The 19915-nt window shown below is 59.5% G+C and overlaps 1 protein-coding gene across 6 annotated transcripts in view; it reads right to left on the bottom strand.

The window, feature by feature from the left end:
* Window positions 1-19915, bottom strand: part of ARHGEF11 (Rho guanine nucleotide exchange factor 11) — an 82129-nt gene that overhangs the window by 12067 nt on the left and 50147 nt on the right. For 4 of the 6 annotated variants that reach the window (XM_026485090.4, XM_026485094.4, XM_026485092.4 and 1 more), the window contains 15 exons: window positions 15888-16007; window positions 14393-14438; window positions 13778-13854; window positions 12597-12734; window positions 10501-10575; window positions 10184-10285; window positions 9163-9261; window positions 8114-8156; window positions 7003-7099; window positions 6717-6839; window positions 4623-4646; window positions 4287-4431; window positions 3913-4012; window positions 3158-3187; window positions 996-1122 (listed from right to left, as the gene is read on the bottom strand). In XM_026485090.4, coding sequence (XP_026340875.3) covers window positions 996-1122; window positions 3158-3187; window positions 3913-4012; window positions 4287-4431; window positions 4623-4646; window positions 6717-6839; window positions 7003-7099; window positions 8114-8156; window positions 9163-9261; window positions 10184-10285; window positions 10501-10575; window positions 12597-12734; window positions 13778-13854; window positions 14393-14438; window positions 15888-16007 — 1346 coding nt within the window. The remainder of the gene's footprint in view (window positions 1-995; window positions 1123-3157; window positions 3188-3912; window positions 4013-4286; window positions 4432-4622; window positions 4647-6716; window positions 6840-7002; window positions 7100-8113; window positions 8157-9162; window positions 9262-10183; window positions 10286-10500; window positions 10576-12596; window positions 12735-13777; window positions 13855-14392; window positions 14439-15887; window positions 16008-19915) is intronic. The other 2 variants (XM_026485091.4, XM_026485093.4) reach the window with 1 other exon arrangement.

Below are 19915 nucleotides of genomic sequence, written 5' to 3'. Positions count from 1 at the left end.
TCAAAATGTGGGTATTACGTCTACGTAACCGTTCATTTGATGCACCCGTGACGTCAGGTTTACACGTCACGTACTTTATACATTCGGTTCACCAGCTAATATTAGAACTCAATCTCCCCGCTCAGGACAAATGTTACCTTCCTCTTCCCTTAAGTCTCCGTCAGTTCTCGCTACGGCAGTCTCCCCACGCATACGAAGCCTAGAGGCTTACCACAGACAGGAGTAGCCCCGCACGCGAGCGGGGGTGGCGGACTCATGGTGTGCCAATGTCCTGACTACCCAGGCTGCTCCCTGGTGACTGGGGGCTCAGCCTCGGGTGCACACGCATGTAGTTTCTGTCCCTTGCTCCACTCCTCTCACTAGGGCTGTGCACAGAGCTTTCCGACCACAGGTGGTTTTCACTAAGTGCTGGCTGGAGAGTCTGAGACATGACGTGCGGCTGTCATACCGCAGCTGAGAGCGAGGCCAAGAGTATGTCTCCAGCCAGAGACGGGTTCTCATTAGAACCTGGCCAAGGCGGAGAACATGCTTGCAGACCCCCCTTGTTCTTCAGAGCAAGAGAGCAGTTTGCTCTGAGGTGGCAGAACCCACCTCCAGCGTTCTTCCTCACAGATGCCCTCAATCATCTCTGCGTGACCTCGCCGTTTCCCAGAACCTCCCCCTGCCACCCCGCCCCGCGGTCTTCTCTCGCCTTGTCACCTACGGTGTCCAGATCAGCTGCTCTATTCCAGTCTCTAGATCATTCTTGGGATGCACGCTGCTGAGTAGCCCAGGGTGAGTCCAGAGGAAACGTTAAGGGCAAGCCGTCCCCAGGCTCTAGCTAGTCTCTTCCTGATGATGCCCAGGCGGGGAGGTTGAGGGAGCGGCTCGAGCTCTGCAGTGCGAACCTTACGGCCTCGGGGAGTGGGCGAGGCAGCGGGGACCAACGCTGGCTGCAGACCCTGCCCGGGCTCCCCTCCTTGGGGAGGTGGCCAGCGCCACGTGGCCCCTCGTACCTGTCGCTCTCCAGCAGGTCCTCAGGGAAGCTTCCTGTGGAGAGCCGCTGCGTCCCAGGCTCCGGGGCGTCATACGGCTGGTTGTTCTCAAAGTGCTGAATGATGTTCCTCACATTGCCTGGTTTGACTGGAAGCAGAAAGATAATGAAGGGCACTCTGCTTTCTGCTCAGGGATGGTGGCCCAGAACCCTCGCTCCCGCCTAGCCCAGAAGACAGAGCAACGAGCAAGCATGGACGACAGCAGCCCTGGGCTAAGACCCGGGAGACGTGGCGCGAGTCCTCTGGCCTAGCTCCTGGTCCCTGCCGCTAGTATGCAGCACGGCACGGGTAGTCCTCTCTCTCTCATGTGCTCCTTGTTCAAAGAAATAGGACAGGTAAGAAAGTCAAAAGGCTCGTGTGGTGCCCCGCAGACAGGCTCCCCTCCTCAGACCGTGAGCTTGGCTCCCGTGACCTCAGAGCAGGAGCTGGGCACCCGGGGCCAATCGGCCTGACACTGACAGCAGCACAAGAGGGGCCGGGAGGTGGGCGAGACCCTGATCCTACCCACACTAACCAGAGTCCCGCCTATGAAAATGTACAAATCTCCCCAAACAGCTAAACTCGGGTTTCGTAAGAAAGTGTCCAGGCCTAGGGAGCAGAAGAACTAATTTCCTTCGGGTGGAGCTGGGGTAACAGCCTCCCAGGGCCGCATAAGAGGGGGTTGCTCCTGTCACCCCTGCTCCGGGGACCAGGGTCACAGCTGCCTGTCTCAGGGTCCGCTACACAGCCACAGCCTGAGCTGCACCGCGGGGCAACGGCGTGGGGCCCGAGAACACCGTGGGACAGGCGGCTATCCGGCCGAGCCCCTGCTCCCCTCCCGTGGGCCACGTGTCCTCGGCATGTAGCTGCACCCCGTGATGAGGGACAGGCGTGGTCTGGGAGCCGGCACAGCTCAGCCAGGGTAACGGGAAAAACAGGCAGGAAGGAGCACAGTTTGTTAAAACGGGCTCAATTTTCACTGGTGTCCTGTGTTCTCCCTCCTCTGTTCTCAGGATGACAGTGAAACGAAAGAGAAGGAAACTCCGTGTTACTAACAATCAGATGTGGTCGCTGCTCATCGGGGTGACAGCCGAGGACCCCAAATGGTCAGTGCTGGGGCGTCTGCCGCTGGGGGGGGGTGTGGTCTAGATGTGGATCCAGACTTTGCTGATGTCCCGGGAACTCCAGAACCCCAAACCCAATCATTACACTGCCGTGGGAAGCTCCAGCTCGTGGGGCTGGCGGACGCTCGGATGGCCACTTGCTCTCGGGCAGACGGGAGGAGCCGTGTGTGGAAAGAACTAAGGGCCTGGGGGTAAAGGCCGTTCTTTAATTTTTCTACTGTTTTATAGACCTTTTCTCAGAATTTTAATATTTTTCTTCTTTAAAGCAGCATAACGGGTCTAGGAATTTAAAACTTGGAAGTAATTTTGAAAATCACTATTTTTAACTGTCACTTTACATAGAATGACTTCTAGCGACAAGACGATTTCCGGATTGCGTCCCACAGCTCTCTCCCCACAGCCCCACTGCAGAACTAGCCACCACCAGTCACGAGACTGTATTCGCAGGGGCCACGGCCACGGCACCTGTGCTCATCCGCCTGGAGGCGCTCAGCCTCTTGGGGTTGATGCGGAGGACGTGATTTTCCGGGCACAGAGCCTAAGCGACACCGAGGCTCTCTAACACGCGTGGTGGGGGCATTCTCTCTGACCGCTGCAGTTACTGTCCAAGTTCAGAGTCAGGGGCAGGGAGGGGTCACGCCAGACGGCTTAGGCAGAGCAGGTAACAGGAAGTAAAAGGCCCCAAAGAACCGTTAAGAGACCCACTGTCTACTAAAGAAAGCCCACATGACCCTAAAAAATGACGATTTTTGTTATTATTTCAATGGAAACAAGACCCCAAGGAGCTTGTGTGGGACATGGCCTCCTGCGTGCACACAGAGCCCTGGACTTCTGGAGCCTGTTCCCCGAGTTGGGAGGGAGGGAAGGAGCAGCGCCCCAGGAGGGCCGCATCACAGGGCCGCTGGAGCGACAGGGATGGACGGACGGAGGAGGGGACGGACAGGGAGAGGAGACACAGACTTGAAAGATGGAAACTCAAAGCTAAAGCAAAGAAAAACCCACAGAAAATGGTCCTTTTACCTTCCACAGGGGACAAGGGAATATGAAATGCTAAAAGAAAACAAACAAAAACAAAAGCAAACCATGAAAATTCAAATTAACGTTTCAAGACTCAAAACTTACAATCAAGTTGGAAAATGAAAAGGTAGTGGGTAAAACTCAGGACTGATCAAGGAAAGGCCCCCCACCAAGCACCCCCACCCCCTGGCAGCAATTTCAGGAAAGGCCGCCGGCTGACCCCCAGGGCCCTTCCCAGATTCCGGACTAATGCTGGGGGCTGAAGATACTGACTGGAGACCAGCGTCAGGTTCCAGACCAACGGCAGAGCTGGGAAGACCGGTGACCAGCCCACCTGAGTTCCGGGTAAGCGGCAGCATCAGGGGGGCCTCTGGGCCCCTAATCTGCCCCCATCTGCCTAGCTCTGCTTCACGGTCACTCGGACGTCCCACCGAGGGCCCACACGTGCTCCCCGCACACCTCTGGGGCACAGACGAAGCCCCCTGGATAAGGTGAGGGGGGCATTTACTGCCCACAGAGCGGTCTTGCCGCCAGGGCGAGTTTCCTTCACGTGGCTGTTCCGCAGCTACAATGGGCTCTGAGTTCCCTGGCTCAGGCCCAGGGACCGGCACGGCCTCCTGGTCCCTGTCCCTCGAGAAGCCTGCATGCGGGGGGGCAAGGGGAGACTAAGCAGCAGTGACGGGACGCGGGGTGTGGACGTGCCAGTGTGGACGGGGCTGACCCGCGCGCAAGCCGCTGCCCCCTCCCCCTGGACTCACTGCTCTGCGAAGAGCTTTTGGGCTTCCCGATGTACTTGAGAATAGGGTTTCGCCTCTTGTCCTCCAAGGCATCCTTGTCTTTTTTGGAATTGCTGCTCTGCTGAGATAAGAGACACCAGGTTTGGAAAGGTCCCAATCCCCAGATGTGGCCGCTGGCCCCAAGACTCGCCCCGAACAGCTAACTGGAAAGCAGACTCCGGCCTGTGTCCGAGCCAGCACGTGTGCTTCCGGCCCGGGTCTGAGCTAGTCCGTGGGTTCTCATGCACACCCTGTGCGAAGGCAGTGGGGGTCAAGTGCAGTGATGGGGGGCCTTTCCCAGGCTGCCCCCCTACAGAGAGCCGCACCAGAAGAGACTTTCTAGATAGCTCTGTCACCTTCTTGGTCTTTGGGAAGAAGGGCAGCCACTTGTCCTTGTCAGGAGCCGCCTGGGCCTTTTCAGCTGTGCCAGAAGGCCGTGCCTCTCGGAGACGGAGCCCGGCGTAGCCCATGTAGGTATTGAGAGCGAAATCCATGGGGGCACTGCGAGAGAGGAGGCAGGCGTGGGCAATCAGAACGCTCGAGATGTCCCTGCCACGCACGTGGTGGTCCCCAAGCAGCAGCGGCCTGGACCCCACAACCCCGCTGTGACTGGGGCTACACTCAGACCGTGACCCCCGACGCTAGAGGCCCCTGTGACTGGAGGATGGCCAGCACACTGCACACTGACTCACCTCCTGTCCTCCTCGTACTTGGACCTGGAAAAAAAGAAAGGGCAGATGACTCACACTGTGAGGCACGGGGTGTCTGCTGCGCCGACATGGGGGACGGAGGCCGTGGGGGAGGGAGGCCGGGCCTCGACTCGTGGTCTCAGCTCTGAGCCAGCGTGGGGCCTGGAAGGTGAGAGCTCTCACTCCCTTAGGGGCCTCCGCACAGCAACGGTGACGTCCTTCCGGCTAAAAGGAACGGGACGTGGCAAACACAGCCTCGGGAGGTATTACGGAGCAAGGGGCTTGTGCGCCCCGCTGAAGGAGAGAAGGGCGCACCCTGAGACCGGATCCAGGGGAGCCTATCTACCAGACACATGGTAACAGCAACGAACGCTAGATGGTCCGCCACATGCCAGGCAGCGTCTTAAAGATATTTACATGTGTTGACTCATCGAATTCTCAAAACAACACAAGAGTGGGTGCCAGATCTCCGTGAACGAGACGGAAGCTTCCCTGCTTTGCCCCATCACAAGCGGGGTGCCTATGCTGTCGGCGACAAGGCCGCGTGACTCTTGGGCGTTAGGGTCCCAGAAAAAACACGGGCAGGTGTTGCGCTCACCCCTGGAGCGGTCAGGCTGATTCCTGCCGTCAGACCGCTAGGGAAACTGAGGCCAAGAAAGGTCCAAGGCTTAGCTGAAGGCCAGGAGATTGTTTCCAAGAATACGTGCTCTGATCTGCTGTTGGACGGTCCCTGTGGCCATGTCCCCGAACCTCCGGGGTGAGGTCTGACGTGGAGTCCTGACTAGCTACCGTGAACTGCCCTGCACACAGCCATCCTGTCTCGGCTGACGGCACCTCGTCCTTCCAGCGGCTCAGGTACAAACTACGGCGTTTTCCCGACTTTTCTCTCTCCCACAACCCACGCTCCATTTTTAAGAAATGCCTGTTTGCTCAACTGTCAGAACACACCTGGGACTGACCGGTTTTCACTGTGTCCTTCGTCCCTGCTCCGGTCCAAGCCCCTACCACATGGGTTCCTGTGTGACCCCTTGTCTGGGACCCTCCCTTGCTCCCCACCACCCTCCACCCACAGCTGAGCCCCACTCGCAGCTCCCCATCCCTACGACCGTCCTCAAACTCTGTGGCTGCCCCACCTGTCACCTCTGACGTCAGCACAGACTTCACGATGTGCTCCGGCCATGCGGCTCTCCACGGCCCCCAACGCCGAGCACGCGCCTGCCTCGCCCTGCTTGCCTCTGCCTGGGGTGCTCTTCCCTAGACGTCTGCGAGGGCAAAGGCCCCACTTCCTTCAGGTGCTCCAATGCTACTTTCTGGGTGTGGCTCGCCCCGACCCCGCTCTTTAAACCCTCCACGCGCTGGCTCTGGTGCTCTGGACCCCTTCCTTCGGCCTGCGGTCTCCCCCTTTATTTCCAACATGTTACAAAACCTGCTTATTTGTCAAACGCTGCTTTATCTTCCCGCTACAACGTCAGCATCACAGGTACTGTTCTGCTCACTCACGCACCCCTGGAGCCTAGAACAGACCCCATAAATATTGCTGCACGGAGTGGCAGCGTGAACAGACTATGGAGAACGTCTTCTCCAGCTTTTGTCATTTGACAGCTGAGACCGAAGGCTGACGTGTGCCCACAAGTCACGCGGGTCACGCCGGGAAGACGTGCCTGGAGAGGCGCAGTCGCTTTGCCGGAAGCTCCTCCCTCGGCGAGTTAGGCCCGTCTTCTGATGCCGTTGTTAAAAACGGCCCACCCTCCCGTCCTCTGGTTCGACTGCCTCCCGAAGGCAGCACCTGCTGCAGACCCACGGCATGGCCCTCCCGCCGGCGTCCCTGGGACATCCAGGCAGGAGGCAGCGTGGGCAGGAAGAGGGCCCGGAAGGCAGCAGAAAGCTCCTGACCACGGAGTCCCCGTGGGCAGCCCCAGACCCTACATGTCCTGTGAAGTGCCACCGCCCTCGCCTGAGAAAGGCAGGAGAGCTGGGCTCACCCCGTCCTTCAGGGGAAGGGGGATCGGGCAGACGTGGAGGGGAGACGTCGGGAAATAGACCCAGACACTCGCATCTGTTCTGCGTGCTCGTGGTGGGCATGGAGGGCGCACTCACAGAATGTCTGCCAGGGCGGCTAGCTGCTTCTCGGCCACTTGGCGTTCTCGGACAGGGTCCCCATCCAGGTCCAGCAGGTCATTCTCACCGTACAGACTACCCAGCCCCAGGGTGCGCTTTGTTCTAAGTCAGAGAGAGACAAACATACACAGATGCCCGGCAGAGACCCAGAAGGAGCTAGGAGCACGCACACACACACACACACACACATACACACACACAGGAGGCACTCGGCATGGGGGACGGCGGGCGAGGAGGCCGAGGGAGCGGTGGGGGGCCCGGCAACCTGTAGTCCTGGATCTGCTCCTGGATCTCGGGCATGGCTGCCTCCTGTGCTTCCCGGAGCGCAGCACGGATGTCCTCACTGCCGCGCAGACGCAAGTCTGGTGGGAACCCAGGGAGGACAGAGAGTGGGTGTCAGGAGGAGGGGGCCGCACCTGTGGAGCCCCCTGTGGCCTGGAGGGAGGCCGGCTTTCCGCCCTCCTGGGAGCCAAGGGGAGGTGGAGGCCTGGACCCAGCAGGTCACTCCTGAATCTCAGACTGGCACCCTGGCTGTCCAGGTCCCAAGGCGAGGACAAAACACCTGGGCAGTCTGGACTCCAAGATGTGGAAGGACCTTAAAGCCCTGCCTGCCGTCAGACGCGCCCCAGGAGCTGCCCTCTGCCAGCACAGTGCTACCCTCTCCTCGGTGGCTGCCTGGCCAGCGCATGAGCTGGGGAGGCAAGCAGCTCACCCGACCCTGGACGGAGGCTGTCCTGCCCCTGCGGCAGCTTCACACGGCCGAGGACCAGTCCCCCTCCCTGGCTGTGGGTCACCAATCCTCTAGGAAGCTGCATGGGACCCACTCCTTGGCTGACTCCCTCTTAGGCTGCCTTCCCTCGGCTCTTCTACTCACAACCTGAGAGTGAGAGGGGAATACAGCCACCACCCAGCCGGCCGGGTCTTCACGGGGCCAGCTGCTCTCAGAATCAGTGAGGAACTCACAGAAACAAAAATGCTCTGGAGATCCCGTCCCTGAGGTGGGATGGAGTAGGCCCTGGTTTCTGGATTTTTCAGAGTTCTCCAAGGGATTCTGATGATTGCCAGGCTTGGGAATCCCTCAAGTCCAACCACCCCTTGGTACAGACGGCCCCGCTGGACCCAGGAAGGTCCTGGGGACGGCTGGCAGAATTGAGCGCACGCCTGACGGGGTCCCGTCTTCCCTTCCTGGGATGAGCTCCCCAGGCAAGGGACTGTGCTGGGGTGCTTGTCTGCCAGCCACCTCGAGGTGCTCTGGAGGAACCGCCCCCACCTCCTCCTCCTAGAGGAGGGGTGCCCAAGGACAGGCTACACGCCCTCTGCGCTCTGGAGCCCCCCAGAACCCAGGATGAGACTAACTGGTCCATGAGCTGACTTACCAATTTCAGCCTGTAACACCTCAGGGACTTTCACTCTCAGTGGCTAGAAGAAAGAGGAGTGGGGGCGGATGGTGAGGCAGAGCCCAGGGCACGTGAGAGACTCGCCCTGCAGCAAGGAGGGCCTCCCAACACCCCCTTGTCTCCTTCCCCGACACTGTCCCCCGTCCTCCCCCTTGTAAGCCTGCACACGAGGCCACGCGTTAGAGAAATGGAATCTGAAGCCACAGGGCCAGGAGCTGTCTCTTGGGGCCGCTCGTGTGGGTTCCCAGCTGCTGCCAGTCAGAAGCACCGGGAAACTTCAGTGGGCCCTCTCCTCTGCTCCCTCCTGTGGCTGAGTGTCCCAGTAAGCACGGAGCACGAGGACCCGACCGCGGGGACAGGCTGGCTCTGCCAACGCCCACAGGGCATGGCCAGCAGCTGCCACCCCTTCTCCAGACCCACGCGACGAGACAGGCACGGAAGTCCTGAGGAACAGAGTTTACTCCCCAATCTCATCACTCCCGCGAGCGGATGCCGTGGAACTCAAAGGCTCAAGTCATCCGGGCATTAGTGCAGCTGGTCAGACTGCAGGCCCATGACGTGCTGTCCCACGCGGCAGACACCGTGGCCAGACCCTGTCCACACGCACGGCGCTCCCCTGCCTGCACACTCCGGGCCTCCGCCCTCCAAACCCCACTTCGGGCAGCATCCCCAAGGGTGCGGAGTGTCAGAACCCTGGCTCCTCGCTGTGGCGCATGATCTCAACCACCATCGGGGTCTCTGCGTCTCCACCGATTCGTCCCCCAATGGGCGCGCAGGGAGGGTGGGGGGAGCCAGCACTGGTCTGGGGGACAGGCAACGTGCCTTCTACCGTGCACATGCGGAACGAAGGGGCCAGGACAGGAGCTCAGGATCGAGAGCAGAGCTGCGAACAGGACCCAGGAGCCCTCAGCCCCGACTTCTCGAGAACCTGTGTCCATCCGGCCTGAACGTGTGGCTTCATATTCCCTCTGCTCCCGAGTGGCCCCAAGAGTCCAGTAAAATTATAATTCAATCCGTGACCCCCTTACCGCACTTTTCTCTAAGAAAATATTCCAGATGTCTTTTCCTAAGCTTCGGGAATCCTTGGGGTTTGTCTGCTGGTAGACGTCTGCACATAGGTAAAAAAGCTAGGAGGAGAGAGAAACTGGGTTGGAGCCGCGGTTCCCTCCACCCCCACTCTGCGGAGTGGGATTCTGGCCCCAGGGGACAATGGGCGGTGCCCGGAGACATCTGTGACCCTTCTTGGGAGAGGCACTGGGGCACCTAGCGGGTGCAACCTCGTGACGCGGCTGAGAACGGGAGACGCACTTGACAGCCGCCAGCAAGAAATCCGACAGCTCAACGTGACCACGTGGCGGCTGAGCGGCCCTGGCTTCGATGTCCGAACCCTCTGGTGAACCGGCGCCAGCCTCTGCCCAGCACGTTCCCGCACAGGCACCCTGGACTCTGCGTCCCCGCTGCACCGAGGTTTTGCCTCATACTTGTTTGTATCCTGTCTTCTAAGGGTTCGTGTTTTACTTCTCTGTCACGAGCCCGGTGCCCATACACCGGGGTCAGGTGCTCAGCGGGCCCCTGCTGAGCGCATGACATTGACCCTGGCTAGCCCCACAGGACAACAGCGGTCTGGGTCTTGTGAGGGACACAACATCCTCCTCTCTTGTCCATCTCTTCCTTTGAGCACGGAGCAGCATGAGAAGAGCTGCTGAGGCTGCTGGCCCTGAGCCCTGTCCCAGGGCACCCCGTCCCCAGCGCCTCTGTCACCCCGGCCCGCTGCTGAGTCTCCCCACGCTAATGTCACAGATCTGCCATCCCATGTGCTACGTGAGGGAGACCGTGTCCTCCCAGCAGACTGGGAACGGTGGCAGGTGTCCCACCTTCGCTCCTCCCGCGCCTCCCTGGGCTACACGCGTTCCCCCTGCCTAACTTGCACCTTCTCGGCTCTGTCTCCTCCCCTGAGCTGCCTGCCGCTGCCCGCGATCTGACTTCTCTCGAGAGCAGAGGCAGAACCGAGGGCACAAGCAGGCCTCGGTCAAGACAGACGCTCCTTACCAGCGGACTGGGGTCGGCCTGAGAGAAGATGTACCGCAGGAAAACGCCCAGGTGAGCGGGCCGTGCCTTCAGCTTCTCAAGGTCCTGGAAGATGATGTCGCTCTGCAGGGCAGGAGGACGGGGGTGACTGGCGTGCGCAGATGCGGGGCACAGCAGCACGGCCTGCTGCAGCTTGGCCCCCATGGCCCCTGCCGCCCCGCGCTGACAGGCCGTGACGCCCACCCCGCGCCCCCTCACGGCCGCAGCGGCTCTAACTGCTTCGAGTCAACAGCAGCTGGTGTGACCGTGACGAAAGGAAAAAACCAGGAAACCGTTACCTCGTTGTTGAAATAACCCGGGTCATAATCTTCCTCTGGGCCAATAATTAAAGGCTTCGGGCTCTGGTCTGCGTCCTGGGGAGAGAGGCCAGTCGCAGGGAGGAGAAATTAGGGGACAGGCGTCCAAGCCCTCCAGGACACAGCATGGTCCCAGCGAGGAGCGCCACACGGGACTGGCAGATGCTGGCATCACTCCACCTCCCCCAAATCTCAGAGGACAGAACCGCGATCCCCACTTGCAGAAGTCAAGTGCTCCCGGGCGGGGCTGCCGGAGCACGTGTGCGCGGACATGGGAAGCGAGAGAAGGCGCGCTCTTCCTGTTTGCGAAAGCTCTGGGGACAGTGGGTGCTCTGGTGACGGCGGGCTGGGGCTCTGCTGGCCCCCTCAGCAGCCACGCCCGCGCCCACCACCGCCTGCAGCTCCTGGGCACCACCGGGCACACGCACTCGGTCTCTGTCACAGGACAGCTCGCGGCCCATCGCTGCCTCCTTGAGCAAAAGAGGACGGAGCTGACCTTCCCCCCGCGCGGCCTGCTCAAGGGTCTACGGTAGATCTCCACGACCGGTCTCAAATCCACGCTTCCCGGCATGGTTTTCTTCCTCATGCCAACTTCACTAAAACTCTAACCTGACCTGGTGTGCCGTATTAGGTATGACCCGAGCGGGCATTCTGCACAGGCCTTCCCGACGCTTCCCTGGACAAGCTTGCTCCTGAAGGTTCCTTAAACTTTCAGATTTTTTCTCCCAACTACATTTTCCGCTCGATGCCATCTACCTCATTTCCAGGGATTCCCTAAGAAGGGCCCTGCTCTGGAGCCCACCTGGATCTCTCTTCCAGGCCTCAGATGCCTCCCATCCCACTCCCTCAAGCGGCTTCACCTGACGGCGCCTCCCGGGTGTTCTCCCGGGTATTACGGACGCTATGCTCAGCATGAGATCACAGAACCCGAGACCCAGAAGGTACGTCAGCAAACAGGTCTGCACTCAGTGACAAATGAGAAAGAGAGGCCCAGAGACCGAACGCAGGGGCAGGCCACATCCCGGGCCTCCCCCTGTCCCGTGACACCGTGGGGTCCGGGACCCCCAGGGGATACTAGACGGCCACTTGTGGTTCTACTGGGGTCTCGGGTGAAACCTGAAAACACCAGGGTTTTGCTTGTTGTGAGCGGGAGGAGGATATTTTAAAAGTCTTTACGAGTACGCAGTTTTTCTGACTATGAAAGCGGAAGATACTCATTATTAAAGAAAACCCCGACACTGGACAGTTATGCAACAGAAAATGAGTTGCTGACGGTTGCACCTGCCGCTGCTGAGTGTGGACGGCCCCCCGCCCCGCCGTCAGCACAGATTCCGATTCAGAGACTGGGGCTGTGCTGTAGTCGCTCCTGTCGTGCAAAGATAACAGCTTCAACAGTTTTCAGAGAAAGGGAGACCTTGCTCCAGAGCACGACCCCCAGCGCCCCAGGAGGCCAGGAGGCGGGTGAACGCTAAGAAAGGCTGTTTTACAGAACGGCGAGCTCTCGCCGTGTTGCTCACATGCAGGGACCCCACTTCTGGCTCCACAGCATTGGGCAATCCCCTTGACGGCCGGAGTCTTTGCCCTGAGCCCGAAGCGCTCCTCCCGACGCCCCCCTGCACCTGGTCTACCCGTACAGGTGGTGGCAGCCACACCAGGTTTTCAGGACCGTGGGGCCACATGGAAGTGCCCCTGAGGGCGGATGCGCCTGGGGCCGATCCTGGGTAGCTGAGCTTCTATTTGGTTCCTACATTAGGGCGCCAACTAGTAAGGTTTTGTGTAAGAGAAAGGATTTTGCTAAATAAAGAAGAAAGTAAGCCGAGTGTTCTGGAGACATTGAACAAACCCATCTGCTCGTCCACATCCCGTCCCTTCCCTGTGGATGTGTTCATGTGTCCTCACCCAGAGCCTGGGAGAGGCTTCTGTTCAAGTACCCACTCACACCACCTTCTTTCCTCACTTTCGTCCTCTAAGCAACAGTCTCCCGCAGAGAGGGTTGGCCTGAGTGTTCAAGGCCGGGCCCTGGTAAGCTGGTTCTGGAGGAGGGGACGGAGAACCGCCGGGGGCTCTGGACCCCTCACCTGCTCGCTGGTGCCAGGCCCTGGTGCATCCGAGCCCTGCCGCCGGTGGTGCTGGGCCAGCCTGGCCATGATCACAGGTGAGGTTCGGGGACTGTCCAGCCCAGGGTCTGACAGTGCCGAGTTCCGATTCATCAGCGCCTGGAGGAACAGAGAGTCCATCGGAAAATTCACCCTCAGCTGCTCTGGTGATGCCCACGCCCAGGGGTGCACGCACGCCCCGGGCCACGCGGAGCCCTTGGTTGCGTGGTACCCTGCTCGGTGCTCACGACGGCCCTCTGAGGCAGATACCACTCCTCCCACTGTTCAAACAAGGGAACAATGACCTGGACAGGTCACGAGACTTGCTCAAGGCGGGGGACCCAGTGACGGGGTATTCCCTGGACTTGGCCGCGGCACCTGAGCCCAGCCCACAGCCTTCCGCTCTAAGCCAGGCCGCCTCCCAGACACCCAGCCCTCAGGATACGCCGTATGTGGCTTGTTGAAGACCTCCGCCCCTTCTTGGTGTCCTTCCCACAGACGGATCCTTGCACGTAGGCTCACCGTCCTCCCACGCACAGACGGCAGCAGTAAGGAAATGCAATTCCAACCATTATTTAAAATCAGAGTTTAAGCAGCCGAGCAGATAGTTGACTGACGGTGATATCACTTCTTCCGTCCACTCGTACTTTTACTTTGCAGTTTATACATGCAGGCAGACAACAGCTGGGAGGGAACGTGAGGCCAAAACCTGAAATGCTTCTGACCACTCCAGGAAAGATGAGCTGTTCGAGTGAGGTCTGTGACCGAGCGAAAGAGGCTGCCATCCGCCTTGGCTGGCTCCGTGTGCGCATCTAAGACGCCACGGCCGCAGCCAGGAAGACCCGTGTGTGTGGCTGTGACTGAGGCTCTGCTCCCTCGGGCCCGCAGGCTCGTACCGTTCGTACACCTCTCTCTGCCCGATGCTACAGAACAGAGCTGTGATAAAGCAGACGGTCTGACGGTCCTGCACGCAGGGCGCGTGTGAAACCCCTTTGGCATGCAGAGCAGAGTGGCTAAAAACCCTGGGAGCTAGAAGCGTGGCCGAGGTGCAGACGTGGCAGGTCGGAGGCCACGGCACAACTGGTCACAGCAGGACCTTTTGGCGCCTGGAAAGGGGATGCCACCCATGGTTTGAGACAGGGCCGGCCCCTGCAGGCACTCACCTCACTGAGGGAGGGGAAGTGCTCCGTCCCAGCGTCCAAGCCACTGTCCCCCTCCTGGCAGTCCAGAGAGAGCTGGCCTGGGGAGAAACAGTTTACAGGGGGGGGGGTGAGGCCATGGCCTGGGGGCCTGCGTGTGGGGCAGGAAGGTGAAGCTGCCACCTTCTCTCCTTTCCTGGTTTCCCTCAGGTCAGATGCTCCGCACCCGGCTTCCGCCTCCCTCACGGCCCATGCCTGGTCCTATCGCCTCCGGGAACGAGACTCCACAGCTCTGTCACCGGGAGTCTTACCTTCAACCCACCCCACCCCTCCTCTGGCTCGACTCACTTCCTGTCACAAAAGTGGCTCCTGAGCTCCCAAGTGCCAGGGGCTGGGAGGCAAGCTGGGCTCTTGGAACCCCATCATCCTAGTAGCGCCCTTGGCACTCTCTCGTTGGTGGGAAGCTTGTGCCCCATGGCCACCAAGTAAGTCACCCCTGTCCCTGTGTGCGGACGCCGCTTTCTCTCCCTATCCTAATGCCCGGAGAGCCCGGACTGCAGCCAGTCTTTCCAGAATCGGCCCCATGGGGAGGGACGACAGGAAACTTGGCCTGGATTTCTGGGGTGAGGGGGAGCTCACCTTCTGATGCTCTCTGGCTGGTGTCACCATATAGGGGGGGTATGTCCTGAAAAAGAAATGTCCAGAGGGTGGGCACATTCCACAAACCTCTCCCGTACTCGGTCCTTCCTGCAGCCAGCCCTTCCCTCGGTCTCAGCAGACAGTATCTGCTGCAAATAGTGGCTTCTTCTGCTTCGTTGCCTTAAAAATGCCCAGGCCGTGGAGCTACTGCCTCGTCGGTAGTCCGAGGAGGACGGTGACCCTGATGGTGGAGGGAGCTCTGCCCTTAGAGAAAGTCTCCAAACTCACTGATTCATCGCTCCGGACCCCACAGCACCCACTGCCTTGGTTGGGTTGGACCCAGAAGCAGCTTCCCATCCAGGAGCGAGAAGAGCTACAGCGGGGGACTGAGGGGAGAGGAGGAGGGTCAGCCTCTGGTGGCCTCTGAAGAGCAGCCCGTGTGGAGGAACCACGGTGACCGTGCTCCACGCTCGGGAAGCATGCTCTTCTGGTTCTCACTTAGGCTTTTGGCAACGCTGAGGCCCGTGTGACCAGTGAGTAAACAGGAGCCCAGAGACCACGTGTGACTTGCCCGAGCCACACAGCAGAACCTATGCCGGGGTTGGCGCTCAGCCCTGCAGCCCCCAGTCGGGTATCTCGGCCTCTCCACCCCATGGAGCACGCCGGCACAGCGGCAGGGCAAACACACAGCCCGCAAGGGGGGCACGCTTCGACTCCGACCGTCTCACAGAGGAGGACATGGGCTCAAGCAGCTTGTCCCAGGGTCTTAGAGCTGGTGAGCTCAGAACCTGAGTGCCTATCGGCGACATGACACGGACGTGCCCTTCAGAAAATAGAAGAGTTTAAACTTGATTGGCCTGTGGCTCCCAGACGTTTTGATCTGGATGTTCTAGAAAAGAAAGCAGATAATCCTCGAAGAACCTCTCTTGGCTCTGGCAAATACCATTCTTGGGGATCGTCAAGTTTCTGGAGAGTTCCTTATTTGCCTGAGGATTAAGGCCTGATGGAGACCGAGCAGGACGCTAGGAATGGAGTCCCTGACTAGAACGGGTAAGGGCATCTCCTCTCTGGGGTTTCCCTACAGACCCCCTCCATGGTGCGGGTCCTTTACCGCGGCTGACGTGGGAGGTGCACGGTCTTTGAGGAGACCTGCTGCCTGCAGTGCGCGTGGCTCAAGGAGCCGCCAGAGGCGCGCTGAGTAAACTCGGCATTGGAACGGCCACCCTCCCCGGGGGGGAGCAGACATTGAGGAGACTAAAGCCAACGGTCCCACTGAGTTCACAGGTATTTCTTTCCACCGCGACTGCAGGATCTCGGAGGGCAAGAAAGGGCCCCCCAGCGCCCAGCCCTGTGGCGCCAAACGAACTGCTGTCCTTTGTTTCTTTGTGAGATACTAATTGCTGAGCAGTCAGCCTGGGGTCCGGCATGACGCAGGCGGCCTCTGCCCCAGCCCCCTGTGCGGCGCCCTTCCTGGAGCCGGGCCCGCATCACTCACCACGAAGCCACCCGTCTCCTGCTGGATCTTCAGCTGGAGCTGAGTGACACGCCTCCGGGCACCTTCGATCTGCTCCTCCAGCAGGCTGGCGGGATTCCGGCTGTATACCTCACAGATACGCTGGGGGCGGCGAGGATCACAGGGATGGAAAGCACAAGGGGTGGTTAGTGGAGGACAGACGCCTCGCCCAGGGGGGAGAACAGGCAGTTACCCCTAAACCAAGAGGAGAGGTGGGAGCTCTCTGCCTTCGGAGATGCACACGAGCTCGCCGTCGTTCAGGAGAGAGAGGTGTGGAGACGGTGAGAAACATCACAGAAGGCCAACTAGAGCGAGGAGACAGGACACAAAGGCCCGTCCAGTCTGAACCACCGTGCAAGGCTGGGTGTATGCCTCATCCTAAAGGGGTCTTCCTCGGCTCCTGCTCGAGGGGGACACGTTCAGTGTCTGTGCAGAGCAGCCCACACAGGGAGCTCACACGCAGCAGTGAGTCCCAGGAGCCCGGTCTGGCCACGGGCGGATCTGGGAGCCGCTCGGACGCTCACCTGGCCTTTACCTTGCGCTCACCTGGTGCTCTCCTGGTGCGCACCTAGCCCTCACCTCACGCTCACCTGGCACGCACCTGGCCCTCACCTGGTGCTCTCCTGGTGCGCACCTAGCCCTCACCTCACGCTCACCTGGGGCGCACCTGGCCCTCACCTTGCGCCCACCTGCTGTGCACATAGAGCTTAGAGCCTGGGTTTCTCAGCTGGGGAAGGCCTGACTCTGAATTCTGTCCCCCATGCTCACTTGCTGTGTAGACCCGACAGGCTTTCCTGTGTCCTCACAGGTAACGGGGATCGCGGGTCCTTCCCGCTGGATGGCAGTGAGGCCTGGACGACACTCTGCCGGTGAGGTCTTCACAGGAGACAGATACTACTGCGCTCGAGAAGGAAGTGCCCAATAAAGCCGGCTCGTCACACAATTAAGAAAGCTGGGGCGTGTACGCCTTCTGTAAGCTCGTCCAGGCCTCCCTGCTACCCGACGGCCTCGGTTTACAAATCCGTCTGTCCTCTCCATGCCTGTGGCCTGGAGCCCTCCGCCTCGGCAGGCGCCGTCCTCTGTTAGAGCTTCCCGGCTTCACTGCAGACATCTGCGGCCTCCCCTCCCCGGCCCCACGGAGCAGCTCGACCTCCAGCTGCCAGAGCTCTTCGGACACACTGTTCACGCTCTGTTTCCCCATCCCGTGGTTTCTTCCCTTCATCCTGCAGGAACGCTCCTTTCTGGTCTTAAAACAAAAACCAGCCGCTGACACGAAGCCCTTCCAACAATTCTGATTATCCTTCACGCCACTGCCTCAGCCCTTTCTCCTTCCTTCCACGGACACGTCTCCAGACAGGCCTTGATCCTTGGGGCCCAGAGCCTGAGTCCTGCACACGCCTTGTCCCTCCGACAACGTCAAGATGACCCAGGGGCCAGACCTGCGGCCTGGCCTCAGCTGTGCCTCCTCGGAAGGCTGTCCTGGTGCCTCCCACCCTCCCTCACAGCCTGTCCGCAGCCTCGCCCGGTCCCTGCACCCCTTAACTCGCGTGGGCCTGGGCCAGCTGTGCAGGGGACACACGCAGAGATGTGATCCCAGCCTGTGAGTTACTTAGTCCAACAGGGTGAAGGACAAACAACGTGGCATCACGTTCTAGACTTTCACCCGCTCGCTCTCCTCCTCTCTGCACTGGCGCCCTCGGGGCCCCCACCTAGTCCCCAGTTCCCACTATGACTTTCATACTGAGGATACCTGAACCTCTGTCTCCACCCTGCCCTTTCCCTCGACGCTCAACCCTCTCATTTCCACGTGGCTGGTGGACAGTCTTTGTGTCTGAACGACCCGCAGGCACCCTGCCCCGCCCCTCCGCTCCCTCCAGCACCGGCACCGCCGCTGTACCGGCGCCCAGACTCGGGGTATCTCTTGCTCTTTCTGCCCTGCTATCTCCCGGCTGCAGGCCACCTGCTCACCCTTGACCTCTGACATGCCCCCGCGGCCTCTGTCTCCCTGTGCTGACACCTACCACTCCCGCTCAGTCTCCCGCAGCAGCTGCGGGACGGTCTCCGCAGAACACTGGTTTGAAGATGTGATCACTCCCCTGCTCAAAACCCTCTGACCCGTCCCACTGTCTGCAGAATTCATTCCAAGCTCAGCGTGGACTTCAAGGCCCGATGCACCTTCCAAGTGAAACGGACTGAACCCAAACTCAAGGTGCCACCTCGGGAAGCCCTCCCTGATTACCGTACATTATTCCTTCTTTTGGCTTCCGGGCACTTAATACTTTAGAAGTTGCGGACACAATTCACATAAGATAAACCGCAGCATTTTAAAGTGTACAACTGAGTGGTCTGCACATACTCGCGGGCTTACCACGACGGCCCCACCACGTACTTCTGGAACATGGCAGGATGGTGTCATTGCCACCTTCTCCCCTCCGCCACCCCTGCAACCACTAATTTACTTGGTGTCCTCGTGGATGCACGCAGTCTGGACCTCCCTTTTAACGGGCTCACAACGTGCGGTCTTTGCACCTTGCTCCTCCCTGAGCACCCGTGTTGGGGGGGTGCTTCCGTGTTGTAAGCGTGTGGCAGCACTTCGTGCCCGGGGTGGGGGTGGGGGAGTCCATCCCGTGGTCCGGACAGGCCACCTTGGGTTGCCTGTTCGGCTGCTGCGGACTCTGGGTTGTTTCCTCTTTGGGGCTACTCTGTGGGTGACGCTCTCACGACGTCTGCGTACAGGCGTGGGTCTGGATGTTCTCCTGGGTCGTACCTGGGGGTGGGGCTGCTGGAGCGTGTCTCTGCGCGTCTCTGTATTCGCTGCTCTGCTGAGCCGCCGGACCGTGTTCACGCCGGCCGTGACTTCGCGTCCTCACCAGCAATGGTGGGGATCCGTTAGGATGATGAGCACACAGGACATAAACCAGTATATCCCCAATTTCTCCCCTCTCGCCCGCACCTGCTACTCTGTCGTACTGGCTCTAACCATCCCGCTGGGTGTGGAGTGGCTGCGCAGTTGTGACCGGCATTACCCTGATGACCAGTCGCCGCGAGCTTCCTGGCCATCCGTACGCGTCTCTACTGTCTATTCAGATCCTTTGCCAACTTTTAAACTGGCTCACGTGTCTTTATTATGTTTACAGAGTCCGGATCGGATATATGATTTGCAAGTATTTTCTCCCATCCTGTGGGCTCTACTTTCTTGATTGTGTCTTTTGATGCACAAATGTTTTTCATTTGGATGACGTCCAGTTTATTATTTTTTTTGGTTGTTTTTACTTTCGGTGTCATATGTAGGAAAACACTCCCTAATCCAAGGTCATGAAGATTTACACTTGTGTTGTCTTCTGAGAGTTTTGCAGTTTTAAAAAACAGTTTTAGTTCTTAACGTTTGTCTTTGATCAATTCAGGATTAGACTGCTTACCGTGTGCTGTACGGATCTGCAGTTGATCTCTGCATGTGGACGGCCAGTTGGTCCAGTTCCACTGGCGGAGACCACTTTCTCCACCAAATGGTCTGGACACCTTTGTCAGAATTCAACCGACTCCATTTGTGTGGACTCCGAATTCTATTCTACGGACCGACAGGTCTGTCCCGACCGTTCCATGTCTCTACCTATCTGCACTTACTACAGTGCGGCACGCGGGTACCTCCATCCATCCACGGACACCCCACCGGATCACAAACCCCACCAAGGAAAGCTCCACCTCTCACTTTTCCATGTCACCTTTCCAGCTTCTGCACCCCCCACCCCCACGAGCACCAGCACGCAGCAGCAACTCAATCCTGCCAAACACAGGAGGGTGTTTTCACATGTCCGCGCCCTTGGCCTGTGCTGTCCATTCACCAGTGGACCCCCAATCTGTTCTGCCCACAGAAGGCCCACCAGTCAAGGCCCAGCTGAAATACAGCCTTGTCCCTGATGTCTCCCTGCACCCCCATCATTCACAGATTGCTCTCCTCCTTGGCCCCCCACTGTGCTGTGAATTTTCTCTGCTACAGGAGAGCCGTCTAG

The sequence above is a fragment of the Ursus arctos genome, unplaced genomic scaffold (assembly GCF_023065955.2).
Source record: "Ursus arctos isolate Adak ecotype North America unplaced genomic scaffold, UrsArc2.0 scaffold_2, whole genome shotgun sequence".
NCBI classification, from domain to species: Eukaryota; Metazoa; Chordata; class Mammalia; order Carnivora; family Ursidae; genus Ursus; species Ursus arctos.
This window is presented reverse-complemented; position numbering and strand designations above follow the sequence as displayed.